The 15,770-nt window shown below is 46.5% G+C and overlaps 1 protein-coding gene across 1 annotated transcript in view; it reads left to right on the top strand.

Moving 5' to 3' along the window:
• Positions 1 to 2,640: 2,640 nt before the first annotated feature.
• The window catches only part of GTF2B (general transcription factor IIB), a 63,097-nt gene continuing 49,967 nt past the window's right edge, over positions 2,641 to 15,770 (top strand). Inside the window, exon 1 of the mRNA XM_038745196.1 lies at positions 2,641 to 2,710. Coding sequence (XP_038601124.1) covers positions 2,658 to 2,710 — 53 coding nt within the window. The 5' untranslated portion in view covers positions 2,641 to 2,657. The remainder of the gene's footprint in view (positions 2,711 to 15,770) is intronic.

The raw sequence follows: 15,770 nt of genomic DNA, 5'->3' as shown, positions 1-15,770 counted from the left end.
ATTATTATTATGGGTTCAAATCCCGGCTCTGCCGCTTGTCAGCTGTGTGACTCTGGGCAAGTCGCTTCTCTTCTCTGGGCCTCAGTTCCCTCATCTGTAAAATGGGGATGAAGACTGGAAGCCCCCTGTGGGAAAACCTGATTACCTTGTATATCCCCTAGTGCTTAGAACAGTGCCTTGCACATATTCATTCAATCAATCAATCAATAGTATTTATTGAGTGCTTACTGTGCAGAGCATGATACTAAGCACTTGAGCACCGTACTAAGCGCTTGGACATAGTAATTGCTTAATAAATGCCATCATTATTATTATTAGTAGTAGTATGGGTTCAAATCCCAGCTCTGCCACTTGTCAGCTGTGTGACTCTGGGCAAGTCGCTTCATTTCTCTGGGCCTCAGTTCCCTCATCTGTAAAATGGGGATGAAGACTGTGAGCCTCCTGTGGGACAACCTGATTACCTTGTATATCCCCCAGCGCTTAGAACAGTGCTTTGCACATAGTAAGTGCTTAATAAATGCCATCATTATTATTGTGATTATTATTATGATTATTATTATAATATTATTATTATTATTATGGGTTCAAATCCCGGCTCTGCCACTTGTCATTGGTGTGACTCTGGGCAACTGGCTTCACTTCTCTATGCCTCAGTTCCCTCATCTGTAAAATGGGGATGAAGACTGGAAGCCCCCTGTGGGAAAACTTGATTACCTTGTATATCCCCTAGTGCTTAGAACAGTGCTTTGCACATGTTCATTCAATCAATCAATCAATAGTATTTATTGAGCACTTACTGTGCAGAGCACTGTACTAAGCGCTTGAGCACCGTACTAAGCGCTTGGACGTAGTAATTGCTTAATAAATGCCATCATTATTAGTAGTAGTAGTATGGGTTCAAATCCCAGCTCTGCCACTTGTCAGCTGTGTGACTCTGGGCAAGTTGCTTCACTTCTCTGGGCCTCAGTTCCCTCATCTGTAAAATGGGGATGAAGACTGGAAGCCCCCTGTGGGAAAACTTGATTACCTTGTATATCCCCTAGTGCTTAGAACAGTGCTTTGCACATATTCATTCAATCAATCAATCAATCAATCAATAGTATTTATTGAGCGCTTACTGTGCAGAGCACTATACTAAGCCCTTGAGCACTGTACTAAGCGCTTGGACATAGTAATTGCTTAATAAATGCCATCATTATTATTATTAGTAGTAGTATGGGTTCAAATCCCAGCTCTGCCACTTGTCGGCTGTGTGACTCTGGGCAAGTCGCTTCTCTTCTCTGGGCCTCAGTTCCCTCATCTGTAAAATGGGGATGAAGACTGGAAGCCCCCTGTGGGAAAACTTGATTACCTTGTATATCCCCTAGCGCTTAGAACAGTGCTTTGCACATATTCATTCAATCAATCAATCAATAGTATTTATTGAGCGCTTACTGTGCAGAGCACTGTACTAAGCGCTTGAGCACTGTACTGAGCGCTTGGACATAGTAATTGCTTAATAAATGCCATCATTATTATTATTATGGGTTCAAATCCCAGCTCTGCCACTTGTCAGCTGTGTGACCCTGGGCAAGTCGCTTCACTTCTCTGGGCCTCAGTTCCCTCATCTGTAAAATGGGGATGAAGACTGGAAGCCCCCTGTGGGAAAACTTGATTACCTTGTATATCCCCTAGTGCTTAGAACAGTGCTTTGCACATATTCATTCAATCAATCAATAGTATTTATTGAGCGCTTACTGTGCAGAGCACTGTACTAAGCGCTTGGACATAGTAATTGCTTAATAAATGCCATCATTATTATTATTAGTAGTATGGGTTCAAATCCCAGCTCTGCCACTTGTCAGCTGTGTGACTCTGGGCAAGTCGCTTCTCTTCTCTGGGCCTCAGTTCCCTCATCTGTAAAATGGGGATGAAGACTGTGAGCCCCCCGTGGGACAACCTGATCACCTTGTATATCCCCCAGCGCTTAGAACAGTGCTTTGGGCATATTCATTCAATCGTATTTATTGAGCGCTTACTGTGTGCAGAGCACTGTACTAAGTGCTTGGACATAGGAATTGCTTAATAAATGCCATTATTATTATTATTATTGTTATCATCATTATTATTATTATGGGTTCAAATCCCTGATCTGCCAATTGTCAGCTGTGTGACTCTGGGCAAGTCGCTTCCCTTCTCTGGGCCTCAGTTCCCTCATCTGGAAAATGGGGATGAAGACTGTGAGCCCCCCGTGGGACAACCTGATCACCTTGTATCTCCCCCAGCGCTTAGAACAGCGCTTTGCACATAGTAAGCGCTTAATAAATGCCATCTTTATTATTATTATTATTCAATAGGGTTGAATGAATGAGTGAATGAATAGAAAAAAAGTCGGAGCGGCCCAGGGTGCGAAGCTTGGCCCTCCGCCCCGCCCGTAGGGCGCGCGGGGCGGCAGTACGCACGCGCGTCGGCGGCAGCGCGCTTGCGCGTCGGCGGCAGCGCGCCTGCGCGTCGGCGGCAGCACGCCTGCGCGTCGGCGGCAGCACGCGCGCGCGCGCCCGCGGCAGTACGCACGCGCGCCGGAGGCAGCGCGCCTGCGCGGCGGGTGAGCCTATAAAAGGGGCTTGGCCGGGCGTTTGGGCGGCTTTCCCCGCCCTTCCTGGAGGGGTGTGCCGCGCATGCGCGCTGCGCCTCGCTCCGTCGCCGCCGTCAAGATGGCGTCCACCAGCCGGTGAGGAGAGCGGGGGAGGGGCGGGAGGCCTCCGTGCGCCGCCCTCTGCGAAGCGTTGGGGGACAACCCGGGGTGGGGGGGAGGGGTCGCCGTCTGTGGGGAATCGGCTTGGGGGGCGGTTAGTCGGCAGCAGCGGCATTCAGTTATTCAATTCATTCAGTCAGTCGTATTTTGGGCGCTCACTACGTGCAGAGCACTGTACTAAGCGCTTGGGAAGCGCGAGTTTGATTGAGCGCAGCTTCCTGTGAGGCGGGCATTCATTCAGTCATTCATTCATTCAGTCGTTCATTCATTCACTAAGCGCTGGGGAAGGACAAGGTGGGGGCATCTAGAGACATTCATTCATTCAGTCAATCGTATTTATTGAGCGCTTCACGGTCATTCATTCATTCACTCAATCGTACTTATTGAGCGCTTCCTGTGTGCGGAGCGCTGGACTAAGCGCTGGGGAAGGACAAGGTGGGGGCATCTAGAGACATTCATTCATTCATTCAGTCAGTCGTATTGATTGAGCGCTTCACGGTCATTCATTCATTCAATCGTACTTATTGAGCGCTGGACTAAGTGCTGGGGAAGGACGAGTTGGGAACATCTAGAGACGGTCATTCATTCATTCATTCAATCGTATTTATTGAGCGCTTCACGGTCATTCATTCACTCACTCAATCGTACTTACTGAGCGCCTCCTGTGTGCGGAGCGCTGGGGAAGGACCAGTTGGGAACATCGAGAGACGGTCATTCATTCATTCATTCATTCAATTGTATTGAGCGCTTCACGATCATTCATTCATTCACTCAGTCTTACTTATTGAGCGCTTCCTGTGTGCGGAGCGCTGGACTAAGCGCTGGGGAAGGACAAGTTGGGGGCATCTAGAGACATTCATTCATTCATTCAATCGTATTGATTGAGCGCTTCACGGTCATTCATTCATTCAGTCGTACTTATTGAGCGCTGGACTAAGCGCCTCGGAAGGACGAGTTGGAGACATCTAGAGACGGTCATTCATTCATTCACTCAATCGTATTTATTGAGCGCTTCACGGTCATTCATTCACTCACTCAATCGTACTTATTGAGCGCTTCCTGTGTGCGCAGCGCTGGACTAAGCGCTTCGGAAGGACCAGTTGGGAGCACCGAGAGACGGTCATTCATTCATTCATTCAGTTGTATTTATTGAGCGCTTCACGGTCATTCATTCACTCACTCAGTCGTACTTATTGAGCGCCTCCTGTGTGCGGAGTGCTGGGGAAGCACAAGTTGGGAACATCTAGAGGCGGTCATTCATTCATTCATTCAATCGTATTTATTGAGCACTTCACGGACATTCATTCATTCATTCAATCGTACTTAGTGAGCGCTTCCTGTGTGCGGAGCACTAGTCTAAGCGCTATTGGGAACATCTAGAGACGGTCATTCATTCATTCATTCATTCAATTGTATTTATTGAGCGCTTCACGGTCATTCATTCATTCATTCACTCAATCGTACTTATTGAGCGCCTCCTGTGTGCGGAGCGCTGGGGAAGCACAAGTTGGGAACATCTAGAGGCGGTCATTCATTCATTCATTCAATCGTATTTATTGAGCACTTCACGGTCATTCATTCATTCATTCAATCGTACTTAGTGAGCGCTTCCTGTGTGCGGAGCACTAGTCTAAGCGCTATTGGGAACATCTAGAGACGGTCATTCATTCATTCATTCATTCAATTGTATTTATTGAGCGCTTCACGGTCGTTCATTCATTCATTCACTCAATCGTACTTATTGAGCGCCTCCTGTGTGCGGAGCGCTGGGGAAGGACCGGTTGGGAACATCTAGAGGCGGTCATTCATTCATTCATTCAATCGTATTTATTGAGCACTTCACGGTCATTCATTCATTCATTCAATCGTACTTAGTGAGCGCTTCCTGTGTGCGGAGCACTAGTCTAAGCGCTGGGGAAGGACCAGTTGGGAACATCTAGAGACGGTCATTCATTCATTCATTCATTCAATTGTATTTATTGAGCGCTTCACGGTCATTCATTCATTCACTCACTCAATCGTACTTATTGAGCGCCTCCTGTGTGCGGAGCGCTGGGGAAGCACAAGTTGGGAACATCGAGAGGCGGTCATTCATTCATTCATTCAGTCGTATTTATTGAGCACTTCACGGTCATTCATTCATTCATTCAATCGTACTTAGTGAGCGCTTCCTGTGTGCGGAGCACTAGTCTAAGCGCTGGGGAAGGACCAGTTGGGAACATCTAGAGACGGTCATTCATTCATTCATTCATTCAATTGTATTTATTGAGCGCTTCACGGTCATTCATTCACTCACTCAGTCGTACTTATTGAGCGCCTCCTGTGTGCGGAGCGCTGGGGAAGCACAAGTTGGGAACATCTAGAGGCGGTCATTCATTCATTCATTCAATCGTATTTATTGAGCACTTCACGGTCAGTCATTCATTCATTCAATCGTACTTAGTGAGCGCTTCCTGTGTGCGGAGCACTAGTCTAAGCGCTGGGGAAGGACCAGTTGGGAACATCTAGAGACGGTCATTCATTCATTCATTCATTCAATTGTATTTATTGAGCGCTTCACGGTCATTCATTCATTCATTCACTCAATCGTACTTATTGAGCGCCTCCTGTGTGCGGAGCGCTGGGGAAGCACAAGTTGGGAACATCTGGAGGCGGTCATTCATTCATTCATTCAATCGTATTTATTGAGCACTTCACGGTCATTCATTCATTCATTCAATCGTACTTAGTGAGCGCTTCCTGTGTGCGGAGCACTAGTCTAAGCGCTGGGGAAGGACCAGTTGGGAACATCTAGAGACGGTCATTCATTCATTCATTCATTCAATTGTATTTATTGAGCGCTTCACGGTCATTCATTCATTCACTCAATCGTACTTAGTGAGCGCTTCCTGTGTGCGGAGCGCTGGACTAAGCGCTGGGGAAGGACAAGTTGGGAACATCTACAGGCGGTCATTCATTCATATTGATTGAGCGCTTCGCGGTCATTCATTCATTCGCTCAATCGTACTTATTGAGCGCTTCCTGTGTGCGGAGCGCTGGACTAAGCGCTGGGGAAGGGCAAGGTGGGGGCATCTAGAGACATTCATTCATTCATTCAGTCAATCGTATCATTCATTCAGTCGTACTTATTGAGCACTGGACTAAGCGCCTCGGAAGGACGAGTTGGAAACATCGAGAGACGGTCATTCATTCATTCCATTATATTTATTGAGCGCTTCACGGTCATTCATTCATTCACCCAATCGTACTTATTGAGCGCTTCCTGTGTGCGCAGCGCTGGGGAAGCACAAGTTGGGAACATCGAGAGACGGTCATTCATTCATTCATTCAATTGTATTGAGCGATTCACGATCATTCATTCATTCACTCAATCGTACTTATTGAGCGCTTCCTGTGGGCGGAGCGCTGGACTAGGCGCCGGGGAAGGACAGGTTGGGAACATCGAGAGACGGTCATTCATTCAATCGTACTTATTGAGCGCTTCCCGGTTATCCATTCATTCCGTCGTACTTATTGAGCGCTGGACTAAGCGCCTCGGAAGGACGAGTTGGAGACATCTAGAGACGGTCATTCATTCATTCACTCAATCGTATTTATTGAGCGCTTCACGGTCATTCATTCACTCACCCAATCGTACTTATTGAGCGCCTCCTGTGTGCGGAGCGCTGGGGAAGCACAAGTTGGGAACATCTAGAGACGGTCATTCATTCATTCAATTGTATTGAGTGCTTCACGATCATTCATTCATTCACTCAATCGTACTTATTGAGCGCTTCCTGTGGGCGGAGCGCTGGACTAAGCGCCGGGGAAGGACAAGGTGGGGGCATCTAGAGACATTCATTCATTCATTCAGTCAATCGTATTGATTGAGCGCTTCACGGTCATTCATTCATTCAGTCGTACTTATTGAGCGCTGGACTAAGTGCTGGGGAAGGACGAGTTGGGAACATCTACAGACGGTCATTCATTCATTCACTCAATCGTATTTATTGAGCGCTTCACGGTCATTCATTCATTCACTCAGTCGTACTTATTGAGTGCCTCCTGTGTGCGGAGCGCTGGGGAAGCACAAGTTGGGAACATCGAGAGACGGTCATTCATTCATTCATTCAATTGTATTGAGCGCTTCACGATCATTCATTCATTCACGCAGTCGTGCTTACTGAGCGCTTCCTGTTGCGCAGCGCTGGACTAAGCGCCGGGGAAGGACGAGTTGGAAACATCTAGAGACGGTCATTCATTCATTCATTCAATTGTATTGATTGAGCGCTTCACGGTCATTCATTCATTCACTCAATCGTACTTATTGAGCGCTTCCTTTGTGCGGAGCGCTGGGGAAGCACAAGTTGGGAACATCTAGAGACAGTCATTCACTCATTCACTCAACCGTACTTATTGAGCGCTTCGCGGTCATTCATTCATTCAGTCGTACTTATTGAGCGCTGGACTAAGCGCCTCGGAAGGACGAGTTGGAAACATCTAGAGACGGTCATTCATTCAGTCAATCGTATTTATTGAGGGCTTCCTGTGTGCGGAGCACTGGGGAAGCACAAGTTGGGAACACCTAGAGACGGTCATTCATTCATTCATTCATTCAATTGTATTGAGCGCTTCACGATCATTCATTCATTCACGCAGTCGTGCTTATTGAGCGCTTCCTGTGCGCAGCGCTGGACTAAGCGCTGGGGAAGGACAAGTTGGGAACGTCTAGAGACGGTCATTCATTCATTCAATTGTATTTATTGAGCGCTTCACGGTCATTCATTCATTCACTCAATCGTACTTACTGAGCGCTTTCTGTGGGCGGAGCGCTGGACTAAGCTCCAGGGAAGGACAAGGTGGGGACATCTGGAGGCATTCATTCATTCATTCATTCATTCAGTCAATCGTACTTATTGAGCGCTTCACGGTCATTCATTCATTCGATCGTATTTATTGAGCGCTTCACGGTCATTCATTCAGTCAGTCAACCGTACTTATTGAGCGCTTCCTGTGTGCGGAGTGCTGGACTAAGCGCCGGGGAAGGACAAGTTGGAAACATCGAGAGGTGGTCATTCATTCATTCATTCAATCGTATTGATTGAGCGCTTCACGGTCATTCATTCATTCACTCAATCGTACTTACTGAGCGCTTCCTGTGTGCGGAGCGCTGGGGAAGCACAAGTTGGGAACATCGAGAGACGCTCATTCATTCGTTCATTCAGTTGTATTTATTGAGCGCTTCACGGACATTCATTCATTCAATCGTACTTATTGAGCGCTGGACTAAGCGCCTCGGAAGGACGAGTGGGAAACATCGAGAGACGGTCATTCATTCATTCCATTGTATTGATTGAGCGCTTCACGGTCATTCATTCATTCATTCACTCAATCGTACTTATTGAGCGCTTCCTGTGTGCGCAGCGCTGGGGAAGCACAAGTTGGGAACACCTAGAGACGGTCATTCATTCATTCATTCAGTTGTATTTAGTGAGCGCTTCACGATCATTCATTCACTCAGTCGTACTTATTGAGCGCCTCCCGTGTGCGGAGCGCTGGGGAAGCACAAGCTGGGAACATCGAGAGACGGTCATTCATTCAGTCAATCGTATTGAGCGGTTCACGGTCATTCATTCATTCACTCAGTCGTACTTATTGAGCGCCTCCTGTGTGCGGAGCGCTGGGGAAGCACAAGTTGGGAACATCGAGAGACTGTCATTCATTCAGTCAGTTGTATTTATTGAGTGCTTCACGATCATTCATTCACTCAACTGTACTTATTGAGCGCTTCCTGTGTGCAGAGTGCTGGACTAAGCGCTTCAGAAGGACAAGTTGGGAACATCGAGACATTCATTCATTCATTCAAGCGTATTTATTGAGCGCTTCACGGTCATTCATTCATTCACTCAATCGTGCTTATTGAGCGCTTCCTGTGTGCGGAGCGCTGGACTAAGCGCTTCAGAAGGACAAGTTGGGAACATCTACAGATGGTCAATCATTCATTCATTTAATTGTATTTATTGAGCGCTTCATGGTCATTCATTCATTCACTCAATCGTACTTATTGAGCGCTTCCTGTGTGCGGAGTGCTGGACTAAGCACTGGGGAAGGACAGGTTGGGAACATCTAGAGGCGGTCATTCATTCATTCATTCATTCAATTGTATTTATGGAGCGCTTCACGGTCATTCATTCATTCACCCAGTCGTACTTATTGAGCGCTTCCTGTGTGCGGAGCGCTGGACTAAGCGCTGGGGAAGGACAAGTTGGGAACATCTACAGACGGTCATTCATTCAGTCATTCAGTTGTATTTATTGAGCGCTTCACGGTCATTCATTCATTCACTCAATCGTACTTATTGAGCGCTTCCTGTGTGCGGAGCACTGGGGAAGCACAAGTTGGGAACATCGAGAGACGGTCATTCATTCAGTCAATTGTATTTATTGAGCACTTCACTGTCATTCATTCATTCACTCAACCGTACTTATTGAGCGCTTCCTGTGTGCGGAGCGCTGGACTAAGCGCTGGGGAAGGACAATCTGGCAACATCTAGAGACATTCATTCATTCATTCAATCGTATTTATCGAGCACTTCACGGTCATTCATTCATTCACTCAGTCGTACTTATTGAGCGCTTCCTGTGTGCGGAGCGCTGGACTAAGCGCTGGGGTAGGACAAGTTGGGAACATCTAGAGACGGTCATTCATTCATTCATTGTCAATCGTATTTATTGAGCGCTTCACGGTCATTCATTTATTCATTCAATCGTACTTATTGAGCGCTTCCTGTGTGCGGAGCGCTGGACTAAGCGCTGGGGAAGGACAAGTTGGGAACATCTACAGACGGTCATTCATTCATTCATTCAATCGTATTTATTGAGCGCTTCACGGTCATTCATTCACTCAATCGTACTTATTGAGCGCTTCCTGTGTGCGGAGCGCTGGGGAAGGACCAGTTGGGAACATCTAGAGACGGTCATTCACTCATTCAATTCTATTTATTGAGCGCTTCACGATCATTCATTCATTCATTCACTCCACCGTGCTTATTGAGCGCTTCCTGTGTGGGGAGCGCTGGACTAAGTGTGCGGGAAGGACAATCTGGCAACATCTAGAGACATTCATTCATTCATTCAATCGTATTTATTGAGCGCTTCATGGTCATTCATTCATTCACTCAATCGTACTTATTGAGCGCTTCCTGTGTGCGGAGCGCTGGACTAAGCGCTGGGGAAGGACAAGTTGGGAACATCTACAGGCGGTCATTCATTCATATTGATTGAGCGCTTCACGGTCATTCATTCATTCAATCGTACTTACTGAGCGCTTCCTGTGTGCGGAGCGCTGGACTAAGCGCCGGGGAAGGACAAGTTGGGAACGTCTAGAGACGGTCATTCATTCATTCAGTCAATCGTATTGATTGAGCGCTTCACGGTCATTCATTCATTCGATCGTATTTATTGAGTGCTTCACGGTTATTCATTCATTCACTCAATCGTACTTACTGAGCACTTCCTGTGTGCAGAGCGCTGGACTAAGCGCTGGGGAAGGACAAGTTGGGAACATTGAGAGACGGTCATTCATTCAATCGTATTTATTGAGCGCTTCACGGTCATTCATTCATTCACTCAATCGTACTTATTGAGCGCTTCCTGTGTGCGGAGCGCTGGACTAAGCGCCGGGGAAGGACAAGGTGGGGACATCTAGAGACGGTCATTCATTCATTCGTTCATTCAGTTGTATTGATTGAGTGCTTCACGGTCATTCATTCATTCAGTCGTACTTATTGAGCGCTGGACTAAGCGCCTCGGAAGGACGAGTTGGAAACATCGAGAGACGGTCATTCATTCATTCCATTATATTTATTGAGCGCTTCATGGTCATTCATCCATTCACCCAATCGTACTTATTGAGCGCTTCCTGTGTGCGCAGCGCTGGGGAAGCACAAGTTGGGAACATCGAGAGACGGTCATTCATTCATTCGTTCATTCAATTGTATTGAGCGCTTCACGATCATTCATTCACTCAGTCGTACTTATTGAGCGCCTCCTGTGTGCGGAGCGCTGGGGAAGCACAAGTTGGGAACATCGAGAGACGGTCATTCATTCAGTCAATTGTATTTATTGAGTGCTTCACGGTCATTCATTCATTCACTCAACCGTGCTTATTGAGCGCTTCCTGTGTGCGGAGCGCTGGACTAAGCGCTTCGGAAGGACAAGTTGGGAACATCTAGAGATGGTCATTCATTCATTCGTTCATTCAGTTGTATTTATTGAGCGTTTCACGGTCATTCATTCATTCACTCAACCGTACTTATTGAGCGCTTCCTGTGTGCGGAGCGCTGGACTAAGCTCTGGGGAAGGACAAGTTGGGAACATCTAGAGACGGTCATTCATTCAGTCAATTGTATTTATTGAGTGCTTCACGATCATTCATTCATTCACTCAACTGTACTTATTGAGCGCTTCCTGTGTGCGGAGCGCTGGACTAAGCGCTGGGGAAGGACAGGTTGGGAACATCGAGAGACGGCCATTCATTCATTCATTCAATTGTATTGATTGAGTGCTTCTCGGTCATTATTATTAATAATAATGATACTAACTCCAAGCGCGGAACTGACCGAAGGAGGGACAGGGAGGCCGGCGTTCCCAGGAATTAAGGGAGAAGTTTCCAAGGTGGGCTGAGGGGCGAGGGCAGAAGGGAAGCCGGTAGATTATTATTATTATTGTTATTATTACTATTAATAGCAATACTAACTATCATTAGTGGTAGTAGTAGTAATAGTAATAATAATACTAACTCCGAGCGTGGAGCTGACCGAAGGGGGAGAAAGGGAGGCCGGCGTTCCCAGAAATTAAGGGAGAAATTTCGGAGGTGGGCTGAGGGGCGAGGGCGGAAGGGGAGCCAGTAGATTATTATTATTATTATTATTATTATTATTGCTATTAGTAAAATACTAACTGTTACTGTTATTATTATTATTAATAATACTCCAAGCGCGGAGCTGACCGAAGCGGGGACAGGGAGGCCGGCGTTCCCAGAAATTGAGAGAAATTTCAGAGGTGGGCTGAGGGGCGAGGGCACAAGGGGAGCCGGTAGATTGTTATTATTGTGATTATTACTATTAATAACAATACTAGCTATTATTATTAATAATAATAATACTGACTCCAAGCGCGGAGCTGACCGAAGTAGGGCAGGGAGGTTGGCGTTCCCAGAAATTAAGGGAGAAATTTCGGAGGTGGGCTGAGGGGCGAGGGCACAAGGGGAGCTGGTAGATTATTATCATTATTGTTATTGTTACTACTAATAACAATACTATTATTAATAATAATAATAATACTAACCACAAGCACAGAGCTGACCGAAGGGGGGCAGGGAGGCCAGCGTTCCCAGAAATTAAGGGAGAAATGCCGCAGGTGGATGGGGGCAGAAAGGGAGCCAGTCCATTAATGTTGATAATAATAATGATATAGTAATGATATCATAATAATGATAAGACAGTAATAATAATAATAAGAAGAAGAAGAAGAAGAAGAAGAACGGAGCGGGCAAGGGAGAAATTTCGGAGGTAGACTGAAGGACGGGGGCAGAAAGGGAGCCAATTGCTTAATCATAATAATTATAATAATGATAATGATAACTCCAAGTGCAGAGTTGACCGAAGGGATGGGGGGGCAGTGAGGCTGGCGTTCCCAGAAATTGAGAGAAATTTTAGAGGTAGACTGAAGGACGGGGGCAGAAATGGAGCCAGTTGATTAATAATAATAATAATAATTATTATTATTATTATTATAATGATAACTCCAAGTGCAGAGCTGACCGAAGGGATTGGGGGGCAGGGAGGCTGGCATTCCCAGAAATCAAGGGAGAAATGCCGCAGGTGGACATGGAGGCTGGAGGGCGGGGGCAGAAAGGGAGCAAGCCCTTTAATAATAATAATAATAATGATAATAGTAAGATAATAGTAATAATAGGTCCAAGTGCGGAGCTGACAGAGGTGGGCAGAGAGGCAGGCATTCTGAGAAATAAAGGGAGAAATTTCAGAGTTGGGTTGAGGGACGGGGGCAGAAGGGGAGCCAGTAGATAATTAATAATATTAATAATAATAATAATACTAACTCCAAGTGCGGAGCTGACAGAAGGGGGACAGGGAGGTCGGCGTTCCCAGAAATCAAGGGAGAAATGTGGCTGGGGGATGGGGGCAGAAAGGGATCCAGCCCATTAATGATGATAATAATAATAATGATAAGATATAATAGTAATAATAAGAAGAAGAGCGGAGCTGATGGGCGGGCAGGGAGGCAGGCCTTCCCAGAAATCAAGGGAGAAATGCCGCTGGGGGACGGGGGCAGAAAGGCAGAGAAGCAGCGTAGCTCAGTGGAAAGAGCCCGGGCTTGGGAGTCAGAGGTCATGGGTTCAAATTCCGGCTCTGACGCTTGTCAGCTGGGTGACTTTGGGCAAGTCATTTAACTTCTCTGGGCCTCAGTTACCTCATCTGGAAAGTGGGGATTGATTGTGAGCCCCACCTGGGACACTCTGATCACCTTGTATCCTCCCCAGCGCTTAGAACAGTGCTTTGCACATAGTAAGCACTTAAGAAATACCAAAATTATTATTATTAAAGGGAGCCAGTCCATTAATAATAATAATAATGAGAAGAAGAAGAAGAAGAAGAAGAAGAGCAGCGCTGATGGGGGCGGGCAGAGATGCAGGCCTTCCCAGAAATCAAGGGAGAAATGCTGCAGGTGGATGGGGGGGGCTGTGGGACGGGGGCAGAAAGGGAGCCAGTCCATTAATAATAATAATGATAATAATGAGACGTCCTCCCCCTGGCCTGGAATGCCCTCCCTCTCCCCATCCGCCAAGCTAGCTCTCTTCCTCCCTTCAAGGCCCTACTGAGAGCTCACCTCCTCCAGGAGGCCTTCCCAGACTGAGCCCCCTCCTTCCTCTCCCCCTTGTCCCCGCTCCATCCCCGCCTCTTACCTCCTTCCCTTCCCCACAGCACCTGTATATATGTTTATATGTTTGTACATATTTATTACTCTATTTTACTTGTACATATCTATTCTATTTATTTTATTTTGTTAGTATGTTTAGTTTTGTTCTCTGTCTCCCCCTTCTAGACTGTGAGCCCGCTGTTGGGTAGGGACCGTCTCTATATGTTGCCAACTTGGACATCCCAAGCGCTTAGTACAGTGCTCTGCACACAGTAAATGCTCAATAAATACGGTTGATTGATTCCCTCCCCGCACTTGGCCCGGGCAAGTTTCGTTTCTCCCTTTGAGGGTGTCCTTCCCTCCCTCCCTTCCTTCCTCCCTTCCTTCCCTGTCGTCATCATCATCATCATCATCTGTGCCTCCCCCGGCCAGAGGGGAACCTCCTCCGTTCCTCCTTTCCTTGTTTGCCTTTTGGGGGTTTTCGTGCCATCTGTTAGGGTGCTACTAGGTGTCAGGCCAAGGCTTGCATTGTTCTGTTGTCCGTCTCCCCCCTTCTAGACTGTGAGACTGTTCATTCATTCATATTTATTGAGCGCTTACTGTGTGCAGAGCACTGGACTGAGCGCTTGGGAAGTCCAAGTTGGCAACATCTAGAGACGCTCCCTACCCAACAGCAGGCTCACTGTCTAGTTTGTATGTATTTATTACTCTATTTTACTTGTACATATCTATTCTGTTTATTTTGTTGGTATGTTTGGTTTTGTTCTCTGTCTCCTCCAGGAGGCCTTCCCAGACTGAGCCCCTTCTTTCCTCTCCCCCTCGTCCCCCTCTCCATCCCCCCGTCTTGCCTCCTTCCCTTCCCCACAGCACCTGTATATATGTATATATGGTTGTACATATTTATTACTCTATTTATTTATTTATTTATTTATTTATTTTACTTGTACATTTCTATCCTATTTATTTTATTTTGTTGGTATGTTTGGTTCTGTTCTCTGTCTCCCCCTTTTAGACTGTGAGCCCACTGTTGGGTAGGGACTGTCTCTATGTGTTGCCAATTTGTACTTCCCAAGCGCTTAGTACAGTGCTCTGCACATAGTAAGCGCTCAATAAATACGATTGATTGATTGATTGATTGATTGTCTCCCCCTTTTAGACTGAGCCCACTGTTGGGTAGGGACTGTCTCTATATGTTGCCAACTTGGACTTCCCAAGCGCTTAGTACAGTGCTCTGCACACAGTAAGCGCTCAATAAATACGATTGATTGATTTGATTGAGACAGACAACAAAACATATTAACAAAATAAAATAAATAGAATAAATATATACAAATAAAATAGAGTAATAAAGACATACGAACATATATACATATATACAGGTGCTGTGGGGAGGGGAAGGAGGTAAGGCGGGGGAGAGGAGGGAGGGGGCTCAGTCACTGTTGTTGGGTAGGGACCATCTCTAGATGTTGCCAGCTTGTACTTCCCAAGCGCTTAGTACAGTGCTTTGCACACAGGAAGCACTCAGTAAATACGAATGAATGAATGACACTGCTCTGCACACAGCGAGCGCTCAATCAATATGAATGAATGAATGATAGGATTTATTGAGCACTTACTGTGTGCAGATCACAGAGCCGAGCGCCTGGGAGAGAACAGTGGATTCATTCCTTTGATCGGATTTATTGAGCGCTCACTGGGTGCTAAGCGTCGCACTAAGTGCTTGGGAGAGTGCAATATAACAGACGTTTCCGCCCACAATGAGCTCACAGTCTAGAGGGGGAGGCAGACATTAATACAAATAGATAAATTACAGATAATTACAGATAGGCTGACAGGTTCCCTGCCCACAATGAACTTAAAGTCCAGGGGGGTGGGGAATTCAATACCTGTTTTCCCTCCTGCTTAGACAGATTGATTGTCTCCTATCTGCCCCGGTGCTTAGTACACTGCTTCATTCATTCATTCAATCATATTTCAGCGCTTACTGCGTGCAGAGCACTGTACTAAGTGCTTGGGAAGTACAAGTTCATTCATTGTCGTATTTATTGAGCGCTTACTGCGTGCAGAGCACTGTACTAAGCGCTTGGGAAGTACAAGTTGGCAACCTACAGAGACGG

The sequence above is a fragment of the Tachyglossus aculeatus genome, chromosome 4 (assembly GCF_015852505.1).
Source record: "Tachyglossus aculeatus isolate mTacAcu1 chromosome 4, mTacAcu1.pri, whole genome shotgun sequence".
Classification (NCBI taxonomy): Eukaryota; Metazoa; Chordata; class Mammalia; order Monotremata; family Tachyglossidae; genus Tachyglossus; species Tachyglossus aculeatus.
Note: the sequence above shows the minus strand (reverse complement) of the source record. Positions and strands in the feature narration are given on the sequence as shown.